At 34.5% G+C, this 13,422-nt stretch overlaps 1 protein-coding gene across 1 annotated transcript; it reads right to left on the bottom strand.

The window, feature by feature from the left end:
* Positions 1-6,621: 6,621 nt before the first annotated feature.
* On the bottom strand, positions 6,622-13,057 carry LOC120344855 (ankyrin repeat domain-containing protein 45-like). Its single transcript, XM_039414172.2, has 6 exons — positions 12,841-13,057; positions 11,455-11,624; positions 10,234-10,401; positions 9,021-9,118; positions 8,805-8,943; positions 6,622-6,822 (listed from the first exon to the last, which is right to left on the bottom strand). Exons 1-6 carry the CDS (start codon positions 12,951-12,953, stop codon positions 6,791-6,793), a joined length of 720 nt encoding a protein of 239 aa, XP_039270106.2. The 5' UTR covers positions 12,954-13,057; the 3' UTR covers positions 6,622-6,790.
* Positions 13,058-13,422: the final 365 nt, after the last annotated feature.

Raw genomic sequence — 13,422 nt, 5'->3', positions numbered from 1 at the left:
CAAGGTGATGCAAGGTTGGTGAAGATTGTCACGTTGATATATTGATTTACACATAGTTGAAGAATATACCTAGAATCGCATTTAGTTATCAGTGACCAAAATATTCAGAGATATTGTATGCATTTATTATGAGGAGCAAAGACGTTATTTGACTGAAAATTCGTTACAGCAGTCATTACCGTCTCTAGTTCTACAGGGCCCATTAATTTTATTCGGACGTGCCACTTGATAGTGCCACTATGAAATCACAAATATTTTTGCCAAAATGGCAAAGGAAGACATTTATTTTTTCGGATTGGAACATGACTGCCATAGACATATGTGAGAACGCAGTCTCAAAACAAGAAATAAGCATATATGACATGATTGTTGAACTCTTTCCCGCTTGTCTTATGATCGTTTAGCGGAATGCTGGCGTCAGATGCCAACCACTCTATTTTAACAAAATATATATAGAATCCTATAGCAGGGTTTTCCAAATACTAGGCGCCAAAGAAGTGAGTGTGAAGCTTGGAATGCATGATATTATTTATATCACAAACATCAATTTTGAACCGTCAAGCCTTGAACGCTGAAGGGATCAAATTAAAATTCCGGATTACCATTGTTTTTACAGATATCGGAAAGGAGACTGTGAAATCTGATTATCACAGATTATCTTATCTAATGATGATCGAAATATCGACTTGTTTGTTATCTAAGGCATTTAAAAACAGCTTTTCATGCGGACAGTTGATTGACAAGGAATGGACGTTGAAAGGCTTCAAGAGAGAAGCCTAATACAGACCTATTCTCTGCCCTAATACCTTATACAGTAATAGGAAGCATGAGAGAATAATTCAACAGCTCTGTTCAGCAATAAATTTAAATTCGTGTAATGTCACCAGCAGTCTTTAAAAGCCACAAGATTCATTAAACATTGCGGGAATTGTTGCGGTGATATTATAATGAAGACACCCATGTAGAACCGATATGTTTCTGGGAAGCACTGCTTCTTGACGTGTTTTCTGATGATCAATGTAGATTAGGGAAAATTTGACCAACAAACAAGAAATCCCAGACACGAAAATTTACATAAACAAATTGGCGGGAAGAATTTCCAATTTTGGACGATTTAAATTGCTTACTAAGAAATACCCGTCTACTATATGTACCAGAATTGTGTCAGGTGTGATTGAAAGTTACACATTAGTACATTTTTTGGGACGCACGAATATCAGTTAGTGGTATTCGTCAGACTTTAGCGTATATAATTAATAATCAGAAGGAACGCAAGCGTTGGTTCTCAATTGAAGAAAACTCGAGGTAAAAAATTCCTGGAAACATCTACATCGAATGTAGTACGATAGAAATGATGATGAATCAGTGTCAACAAAAATTGAAAACATGCGGAAGTAAAAAAGAGATGGCAAGATTATCCGATTTTCATTGTTTGTTGGCAAACTGAAAATATCTCTTGCGCGGACTTGATTGACTGGCGTATAACATTGAATAATTAGAGAATTTTCACGGGAAAATTTGCATCGACAGCAAACCGAATAAATTAGCTGATTTGTTCAATGAATCATCAGGTGTGCATTATCACTTCATCTCACTCGATATTTATCAAAAGTATTTTCACGTCTGTTAATCCAGTTTGACTGATGAGTGAAACTACTTGTAATATATTTCATCTCAGACCTGAATGAGTTTAATCTTAACTTTCAAAGTAAGAGGTAACCCGAATTATAACGTTTTACACAATTCAAAATGTTTCAAATTCCGGATGCACACCTAATTCTATCTGCTCGTACTCGAATTTGAACCGCAATCACATGAAATCTCGCGTCTCTTCTGTGATAACAAGTGACCTGCCTACTCCGACATTGCCTCGCTTAATAAGGAAAGGTGCGTGAAGGAAAAGTGCGTATATATACCAATTTAGAATCATTTACGAACTGTTGACATAAAAAGTAGTAACACAAAAGTATAGGATTATTGTCCTGCGTGAATTCTATTAACCAGTCAGCGAGAGGTATTAGAAACATTCAAATTTAAATGTGAAAACCTAAAAAAATGCAATAGTATAAGTTAAATATATATTCCCAGTATAATACTTATTTAAAAAAAGGATTTACTATATATGTTTACAAACCGAGAACAGTAAACAAATATAGCAACATATAATATTAGCATTTACAATAAAAGTACAAAGCAAATTTGATGAAACAATATTTTTTTGCAAATTTCTTGTCAATCAAACCCCCAAAAATCAATATTCCTCGATCGAAATTAAAAATGCGTTTGTAGAACGCGCCGAGAAGGATGTTCCAATTAGGAAGAATATTTAAATTTAATAGGGTTATTCAATGTCCCCATCATTGCGGGAATAAAGATAATCCATCATAACAAAAGAAAAAGGTAACTTTAAATCCTTTTTAGTTTTAATATCAAAAACGTTCGAGAAAACTGTTAAGGATCAGTGACGTCACCCCGTTTCACGTTCCACAATACAGCCGTCATTTTGTTCCGTATCGAAGTCACGTAGACAATTAAAATATAGCATGGCTTAAACCCCTGTGGGCAAGGCAATGTTTATGATATTATAGAAGAGTCCAGGCGATAACCTGTCCTCCAATTTACCTAAATGTGATCGCTTGACCTGTAAATTATCTATTCGAAGAAAACGCTGTTTTGAAGGAATTCCATAAGATAACTGGCAAGTCATGATTATAGCCGAGTTTATAAACAAATTTTTACCTTACTCAAATACTGATAGCTTTTAAGCAAAATATATTGAGCAATTGTAAAAAAAAATAGGGATTCAATAAGTTAGGTTACAAAAGTATCTTCTATAACCCGAACCTGAGTTTGGTAATTGTATTTATCATAAAGAATGGAGGTAACACATTAAAAAACAAAATCTACGTATCTTTAAATGTAAGTTACCGTTAACCGTAGACTATACGTCCCGTATTATGAGCATTATCTTCACGTCTAACGGGAATTCCATAAGATGGCGCCATTTTGAAATGTTACACAGCATGAAGTTAAATATCGGTTCCCGGGAAGACGAGGGAAATAGGACAAAATATCAAGATAATGATATCAAATCTAAATGATATATTTCCATGTACAACCATATACAATTAGCGAGTGGTCCAGCAGTAGCAGACAGAGGCAATTGATGTCCCATTATAATTTGTAAAAGGGTCTATAGATCCGCGTTATGTAAACAACGATGTCGATACCAAGGAGAATAACCATTAATTGAAGATCATTTTAATTTTTCATAGAAGCGTATGTTTTGTATCTGTCCTCTACTTTCCAGTTATTTTGTTCACATTTTCTCAGGAATTAATGGAGTCAATATTTTACCGCAATTCATGCTCCATCACGTGGGGTTCAAACCAACCTTTGCATGTAGATTATAGCTCAACAAGACGCGCTCGATAATATAAGTGTCCAATGGTATAGTACTATAGAAGTATAAGTATAGAAGTAACTTTTCGTAATAATGGATAACCAGAAACTAGTTGAAATTGGCGCAACAATAGAAATCCAGCCAATCCTCAATTTTTCAAAAATCGGTTTTTAGTTTTGTTTCTCTGATTTTGATATAAATAAAACAAATCATAACGTTTTGTCCTTGCTGTAGTTTTATTTTAGCTATAGTAATCGGAAAATGGACCGAAAAAGCAGAAGAGTTGCAAACTCGAATACAATAGAAAAAAAAGTGGTCTTTATGTGTGGCTACGATTTGGAAAAATAATAACAAACAAAGCTGAACCAACTTTACAAAATACGATGATTCTCCTGTTATACTTGAACTCAAGTCTGGTGCAAAATAAAACGCTACTGTTGAGCTTTAAGTAGAAATGTTTATGTAGATTTATTTTCAAAACTTGGTTTAATGTAGCTTCTAAAAATCAATCAAGGTAGGGAGAAATTAAAGCGAAGCTATTTTTGGAAGTTCATGCCACAAGAATAACTGATAACTCATGAGCGAACATTTGATAAAAAAAAATGTAGCCAAATTACTTCCTGATACCTAGAGGAAATGGACCGTTAAATTTGATATCATAAAATCTCATCAATAATATCAAATCTTACCAATTGTTTAATGACGAGAAATTCCGCGCGAAACATTAAAACCTGCGATGTTCTAAGAAATCATCAATACACAAATGCTGACAATGCTCGAAAAGTCAGTTTCATCTACATTATCTACCGTTAGTTTATATTATTGTATCGTTCTGACAAATGTGTTGCGGCTTTCACTTTAACCAAGAAAATAATCGAAGATTTCTCGGTAAACGCAGACAAAACAGTCGTACGGAAAGTAAGATATAATGCGAGAAAGTACGTCACAAAAGTTTGGAAACAATTAATTAGGAGATGATATGTCAATCGAAATACCAAAATTTTACATCAAATTTCAATTAGTTTATCATTGAAGCATGTATGGAATTTGACTTCAGTGTATAGATACGTGGTAATGCGATAAAACACAAAAGAACGGAATCTTGCTTGTGAAGCAAATTTCAAAATATCTCTTAATACAAGATTTATAGATAAGTTTTCAAATTTCCCCGAAAAGTTGTGGAGAATTTCGGCTCATATTTATATTACTATTATTCACTCACTTATGTCGCAAGGGGTACCAACCAAGTTATCATTTTATGATATTTTTATTAAATTTTTCTTTGTATGGAGTCCCGTGTACATATTTGTTAGCTGTAATGTGACAAGGTCGGAATCATAACTTTGAAACAAATGAACCAAGCTTGAAATATGTGTTAACGCCTAATTACATTTTCTCTTATAAGGTGTAAAAAAACGTAACAAGCAAAATTATCTAAAGTAAATAAATACTATACACGGAATCGTGCGTACTGTTTATAAATCGTTTCGATTTTCCAGACGTACAACTGAAACAAGATTCGTGAGTTGGACAATGCAAAGAAAATATTTACAACAACGTCAGGCAGTATGTGCACGCGATACGTCCATTTATTCACATCATAAAAAAGTCTTGCGAAAAAATTGGAGTGTCAAATAAGATATAGCAAGAGGTTTATTAGTTAAACGTCCATGCATCGTGAGAGTTCCGAAAGTGATCGCTATCGCGGGACCTTGATAGTTTTTTTCGTATTCTTTTGTGTAAAATATCTTGATGCTTTTATCTACAAAAATCGCATGTTTGGTGCTTTTCTGCATTCTATATCTAGACATGCCAAACACTGTAGGTGGTAGGCAGTCTTCCTTGGCAAAAATTTAACGTTCTGTGGTGACATTGGCAACAAACGTGGTTGCATTTGGTAAATGAAAAAATTAATAAATCTCAAGTGTGCGCCAAAGGGTAAATATTTACTGAGAATTTCTTCGTGGAACGGTAATCAATCAATATGTCGGAGTATAAATGGAACCTCGCGAGCGGTAGTGAATATTCGGTAATGATAATGAGTGCCCTAAAAAGGAGTGGCGATTAACTTTCAAAAGTCATTCGGCGTTTCACATCAAAAAATTAAATGTTTGGTGATAGTGCCACTAAGATATTTATAACTCAATCTAGTTTATATCAATAGCAAGACATTATCTTTATCTTCCTTTCAATCTCTTATCTGGTTGATCAGTGGGCACGAAAAACACGGTGATTTACAAAACAGATTAAGATGGGCGGCGTGGCGAATCCGTTTCGTACGGAATAAGGTATTTGAAAACGATCCTTAGTTAATTATGCAGAGATTAAAAATTTCTCAAAAAAATCAAGACTTAAATTTTAAATCGGAATCGTGTGGAATTCAAGAAACGCCATCCGCGTGAGATTTCCGCAAAATACGGCAAATTTTATACGGGAAGTCATTCTTAAGTATAACTTCATTTACAATGGAAACATTTTTACAACGCAACGCTTTGAAATAATTAAGCCGTGGTAGGTCAAGGTGTGCTCATATAACGCGTATATTACATAACTATGCTAAATTTGAACCCTGTATATATTTCATCCTGTTTGATATTTTGTTGTTCAGATGAAGTATTTTCAACCTGAGCCAAACCCCTCAATAATAACAGCTTTTATTAAAAAAAAAAGTAACAATCGGGACTCAGGTCATCGGTAAACATTGGGAAAAGATTCATAATCGAAGTTTGCGTGAGTTCAAATTCAGAAGAATGATGTGCGAGAGAAAAAAAATAGAGGATTCATAGCAACATGGAAGCACTATATTTCGACCGAACTAATGGACTGGCAATGTAACCTTAATAGGTTCCCAATTTTAGTGCATGCAATACGTCCACAAATGAATACATAAACATAATTTCGGTTGTTAATCTGACACGAATTAATGCACAATTCGTTCTCACCATATTTCTACCCAAACAAATAGAACTTGATGGCAATGCAACCTCGACAGAGTCCACAATTTAGTGCAAGCGACACGTCCATCCACAAATGAATACATAAATATAGTTTCGGTTGTTAATTTGACACTAATTAATGAACAATTCGCTCCACGTGAAAAAGAATATCATTCTATAATTTCGATTGACACGATGCCTTATGGTCGCATTTTCATGACGCATTTCACCCGTTATTTCTTCAAACGAATTATACACATTGATAACATAATTTTTTATCAAAATGTATCGGCATATTCCAAAATTCAAATTCAGTATTTATATATATGTATAAAATAAAAACGTCAAGAAAATATTGTTCACAGTACAGTATTTAGACGTCAATTTTCATGAAACTGTTTATTTAATAAAAATACATCCATGTCAAATTGTAATGCTGAAGATATGAAAATCACTTCCTCCCTGTGCTTCCTGTGTTAGGAGCTGTCAAAATATAATGTTCAAATGTTATGGGCAAACATTCTTTTAAATTGATCAGATGATCAAGAAAGATTACCGGGAAAAATCGTGCGTCAACAGTAGCAGTTTTAATGACAGATGACAAGTGTGAACGTGGGACTGAGGTACAATGCAAATGAATGAAAGTTCATTGGTAAGGTACATTGAAATAATATCGAGATATCTGAGTAGATGAGGTTAAAACCGCTGTAACACAAACCTTTTAAGATAAGTGTGTGTCTAAATCATATGTCATAGAAAGTTCAGTATCATATTAAAGTTAAAGGTCAAACATCCACATTTCCGGTTCGCACAAACCCAATACAATGGCATACTTATATAATGTAGATGAATTTATGCACGACGGCTTAACTGTTTTATGCCAACCGAATCGCGGAAGGGCGAGACCTACAGAAGGTTGCTCCTTACGAAGGAAACAACACTAAAAGTTTTCGTCTGTGCGAGAGGATAGCTGGACTCCATGTCGTCGTGGGGTGATTCACGTAACCGCTGGTCGGTTATGGCTTCCTCCATCATCAAGTCCATGCAATTGAAACAAATAAATGGTCAACTACACCCGACGTGATAATTAAGTTGTCTTATACTTATTGTCTTTCTGGTACCCTGGTACAAGCTTAAATAGCCTATCCAACTTCTAAAACGCTCTCCAAGGGGCGGACAAGCCTTTGTCCTAACATCCCATTCAAGTGCTTGGATTTCTCAAACGAATTGGCAACTCTTTATCAATACCTAGTGATCGAAAATTTTGCATCACCAATGAACTGCTTCTAAAATAGTGCTTATCCATAGAATACCTTGAGATACAAGCATATGCAGATGACTTTACAAACAAGGATTGATTCCCCATAGTTGTTAAGTGGCCCACATTACATAACTAAAGACGACTTCATCTTCTAAGGTACCAGTCACATACACATATCTCTGGTACATAGAGATGGCGAATGAGATTCCCATATTCATGCCAGTGAATGAAAATTAGAGAAGAGAGACAGAAAGAAATTTATTACTTGGATGGATTAATTATGGCTTGGCGGTGTGGGGCATCGTGCTAAGCGTTAGCAATATGCTCACCACAGCATCTCTGATTATCCCGCGTGGGTTCGCAGGTTTGAATCCCATGGGGAATATTTATGTTCGCAAGGATTGCTGGACTTCTCACCGTAGGGTGGTTCATGTAATGGCTGATAGGTTAAGTCCATGCATCTGAAACAGATATTTGGCTATAACACCTGACGTGGACTGGTAACTGAACGAGGGGCCATGGTTCGCCAGATGATTAAGCCGTCGTATCGGTTTCCCCCTCCCTTGGGATGAATATGTAAATCCCATCCTATCCTTCTGAGGTCAACCACAATCCTCAAGAATAGGATGAAAAACGAAAGGCAGATCAGCTCGTTCCAGTGTACGAACATGGATGGTGAAAATAGTTACTCCATCTTCAAATAAAGTTGATGCTCCTGCGATGAATACCTCATTAACTAATCTCATACCAAACACATAATTAGGTAGTCTTATTGGCTATATATATATAGGCCAACAAAAAAAAACGAAAGGAGGGTTGGAAGCATCTAGCACCCATCAACAGCCTAAATAAACCCTAACCCATATATGGTAGATATACCACAGCGGCTCGTGTTAATATCGGCCCAAATTTGATATGGGAATAGCCAACCCTTTAATTAATCTAGACCTGGATAGCGAAGGTAACCATAGCCCATCAGCAATTTTGTGAACTGCCCTTTGAAGGACAGGAGTACATCCTCTGGTACATACCTATCACCAACAGGAACCTGTAAGCTCACTAATAATCAATAGATTTTAAGCATGACGATCGTGCTTTATACGATAAATCTACTGTGAATACACAAATATCTGAATAAGAGGACCATCTAATTAGACACGATGGCTTCCAGATAAATATGTTTTTCAAATCATAAAATACTTACGTGGTGAATTAATTTTGGCCAATAAATTCTCAACATCTTTTTCCAGTTCTTGTTTTTTTGATAAAAAGTCCGTTACCGTAGCTTCAGGGTTGTTATCAAGCCATTCTTGCTTCTCATTGCACGTAGAAATAGTGGATGTCTGAAATCAGAAAATGAAATTATTCAAATTTCATTTACCACAAAGATTTAGTTTAGTATAGCATGTTCCGAACATACCTTTTCTTCTTTCGATAATTTGATGCCTTGAAGTTTTTCTGGATCAGATATCATTTCACGAAGTTCTGCGATGAAATCTTCTAAGGTTTTCTTGGCAGCTAGTTCGAAAAGGTGCAAACAAATTTATTCGAAATAGTATTATTCCATAATTTTTAGGCATTATGTTTAAAATAAGATAGGCTATTTAGTGTAAATATTGCAAGGTTATAACCCTATATGTTCTTCTTACAGTACACAGCTCCCCTAATGCAATTCAAGTTCTCAAATTTATTAGATACTTTCATTCATAAATAGTATGCGATTCTAATCAAATATGCCTATGTGATGAATAAACTGTTAATTTTTCTTCCTAAACTACATTGCTAACCTACAATTACAATAGGAAAATTATAATCAAATATCTTGCTCAAGGTTGCCTCCTAGTGATCGCAACTACAGCTCTACCCGATATACCAATTTATGCTACTCTCCTCTAGCCTACTGCAAACTTCTGAAAGTACGCACTGTACCTTAGCTATACATACCTTCCACTTTGCTCTCAGCAACATAACTTAAAAATAATATATCAGCATGCCGAATTTCCCCTGACTCTAAGATTCCGAAAAGAATCCGTGCAATTGAAATAGGCTACTTCTCATGCAAATATCAGAACACCTAATTAGTAGCTTTTTATTTTGTCCTTATATATGAATGATGCCGCAACAAAAACATACTGATGTAATATGCCGAGTTCTGATATAATATGCCAAACTACATAAAACAACATTTAACAATCTAAACCATATAGCTACATGAAACTTCAAAACAAATTGCTTGGCTGGAAAGATATTTACACAATAATCAACTGTGAATAATCTGTCTCAAACATGCAGTTCTGAATTAAATCTCATCCTAACTGATACTTGAAAATCAATTCTCCATATTACTGTTTTTTCTTTTTAATAATTGAGGCCTTTTCTCTATCAACAGATTCTTCAGCCTCTGAAGAAGAAGAACTCATTGCTAATAATCTGATAATACATAACTAATATGAGATATTTCCTAATATCATCCTTAGCAAACTTTATATAACACATAATTTTTTATCCCTGTATTGCAATTTCATACGATATCATCTCTAAATCTCAACTTACAAACTACATCAGATTTGAATGATACGAAAGCTTTGTTTAATAAAGAACCAAGTTAACACCACTGCAAAAATTTCACTTACCTGCCCAATCAAGAAATTGAACACACTCTTCTTTGTTGTATCTTGACGCAGCAAGTCTAGCAGTCTCTCCGTGATTATTTCTTGCATTTAATTTTGCTCCATTCTCCACAAGAACTTCTAAACAATGTCTTGAACCCCAGCTTGCAGCAATATGCAATGCAGAATAACCTTAAAAATATAGTTACATTTGATTATAAAAATGACAACAATTGTGCAAAGTTTTTAAATCGTATTATCGAACACCACACTAAATTATAGCCTTTTCCTTTGTTTCTAGTGAGTTGAATTAATATATACCATATTTCTCCACGTATGGTTCGCACTTCCAATGCCGAAATCCAAGTTCAAAATGAGGAGGTGCATATTATGCATTGACATAAAAAATATCGAAAAAATAGTAATCTTCATTTTATGCTTAACTGGCTATTAATTCACACATATATTAATCTTAAGTGTTTTAAATTCATTCAGCAAAGACTGTTAGGATCAGATCATGCTTGTTTCGGTAGAAGCTGTCCAATCCAACGAAATTTAGGTTTGTCAAAGTAGCAAGAATCATTAACTCAAGCATCCAAAAAAAGGATGTCTCAAAAGTGATAAGAACAGCTGTACATGGTTAACTGCTGTCATTGTCTTGCCCTTTCTGCCGAATCGCAAAACTTTAGGGTCATAAATCACTCAAATTAGTTAACCGTCAAGTAAACTTCTTAGTTTTTTTCGAAACTTCCAATCAACCTCTCTTTGAAGTGCGGTGTCTGAAAACACGCTCTGAGGTGGGGCCTTATCAGCTTTTGAAAAGATCAGAGACACCAGCATGATACTTTAATATCAATTAACATCACATCCTGATTGGCAGATCATTACACCATAAAGACAACTCTAAATTAGGAGAAATAGTTAACGAAATGCAGACAGAATGCCCGAAAAGCTTCCGTGAAGAAAACACCAACACTGCTAGAGGAACAGAAATCCCATATGCGTATTATGCAAGGAGATTGAAAAATTCTCGCCACAGATGTGCAAAAATACACATGCGTATTATCTATGGGTGCGTATTATGCACAAAAAAAAATAGGATAAATCCTATTTTGCTAATCAATGATGAAATGTGATAGAACTGTTTCAATATTCACTGATTGAAAAAATGATGTAGAGAGAGAGAAAGATTTATTATTTTGTCAACCAAAATCTACAGTCACCAATAAAGTAGAGTAATTTTACCTGCTCCTGTTTGGTCATTAACATCAACTCCACGTTTGATCAACTCTTGCACAATATTTTCTCTTCCAAGCATGCATGCTATTTCTAATGGTGTTTTCCCAACATTATTTCTTTGATTGATTTTTTCTAATGCAACATCATGATGTGGGTCATCGTTATTATCCAGTGCACTAAGTATAAATGAAATAGGTGTTAATCTTTTGTAACAAAAAAACTTCTATGAGTAATTAGATACCAGGATGAATATTCTATTGTTGTACTTTTAACTTAACCAACCAACGTGACAGGATCAAACTGTCAAAATCTAATTTGCTGAAGCTTGGCTGAATTTTCAGACATATTTGACATTCAGACATTGCAGCAATGTAAGATAAAAATCATTGAACATTATGAATAGTAATAAAATACCTTTGCTCCCTATAATAAAACGATTCATATTTACAGATATCAATCTAAACAAAGCAATTTGACATTTACAAAAATATCAAATTCACATTTACGCTTAAGCATTTCAGTGCTTCAGTTGTAGGTAAAGTAGTAACACAGTAACATGTATATGTAAAGTGTGACTTTCTTCTGATCAATTTTGCATAAAAATATCATCTTTATACTGATTCAAATCTTTTTTATAGTAGCCTACATCAGTACATGCAGACTTGAGGAATACCAAAGAATAATCTTTTCATAAGCAAATATGGCATAGGCATACACCTGAAGATGATGCAATCGTGTCAAAGAAAGCTCGATATATAGGAACGGTTTAGGTATGGAAAAACAATATTAAAAAATGATTCCGATTTAGCATGCATATGTCAGTATGTGCAGATGTGTAAGTTACAGTGTAAAAATAAATAAATAAAAATTAGATATATATTCAATCATCAATCATTTTATTTCGGTTCCCTGACATAAACAACACAAAAAGTAAAAAGAGAAACAAAATGCAGAGATACCTGGGAGGCAAGCATAATTTAAAACAAAGTTGAAAAGTGTACAAGTACGTGTCCACCCACCAAAAACAAGCACACAAAACTGCAAAAGAGTGGACAAGATTCAGAATGGGGCAATACTTTCAGACTTTTAACACAAGTCAGGCAAGTTGACAAAAACAGCAAAATTTAGGTCGGTAACTAAATGTAATAAATTTCTAACAACTTCTCCCTTTTCTGAATGATGAAAATTGAACGATTCATTGCAAAATCAGTAATGAATTCCCAAATTGGTTCCATAGATTCGATTCTTGTGATAAGTTTGTGAACAATATGCTATTCGATAATTCAATAACAATATTCCGATATTTTCTAGAATTTAGTAATGGCATAGTGTCAGAATGTTAAATGCAGATCGGGCGAAAAAATAGTTCATCTGCATATTCAGTATACCCACGCTTTAAGCATATCCAAATCCCCGCGTAAGGCACAGTGCATCACAATGTTATCATCATCAAATTTTATTTCTTGCGTTTCTTCAGATTCTACTGGTTCATCCGCTGCAGGCATATTTGTGTATTAACGGTACTATTGCTTACACTATTATTAATCAAAATCAAATGAATAAATTACTGATTTATTCAACGAACAATGTAATTTACTTTACACAATCTCAAAAACCAGACTTTCAGAGCAATGTTCTGTTTTCTCTATGACGACGAGAGGTGCCCGGAGTCGAAATTGAACTTGATGCTATGCTTTTTTTTTAATAAAAATATTCAATAATTCATTTATTTAACAACGTAAAGTGTGCACTAGGAATAAAAAAACATAATAAGTTGTATGATAACATACTATACGATTGCTTCTATAACTCAAATTGGGGAATAACGGACGAAAGGGACACTCAAGTCGATCTTCCGAAAACAACTAACTAACTAATCCCATACCCGACATGGAATGGGCATAATATGCGAGAACAGGGAAATATTTAAGGGCATGTGAGGCACTTAACCACTTAAAAAAAAAATTGTGACAG

This window comes from Styela clava, chromosome 5 (genome assembly GCF_964204865.1).
Source record: "Styela clava chromosome 5, kaStyClav1.hap1.2, whole genome shotgun sequence".
NCBI lineage: Eukaryota > Metazoa > Chordata > Ascidiacea > Stolidobranchia > Styelidae > Styela > Styela clava.
Note: the sequence above shows the minus strand (reverse complement) of the source record. Positions and strands in the feature narration are given on the sequence as shown.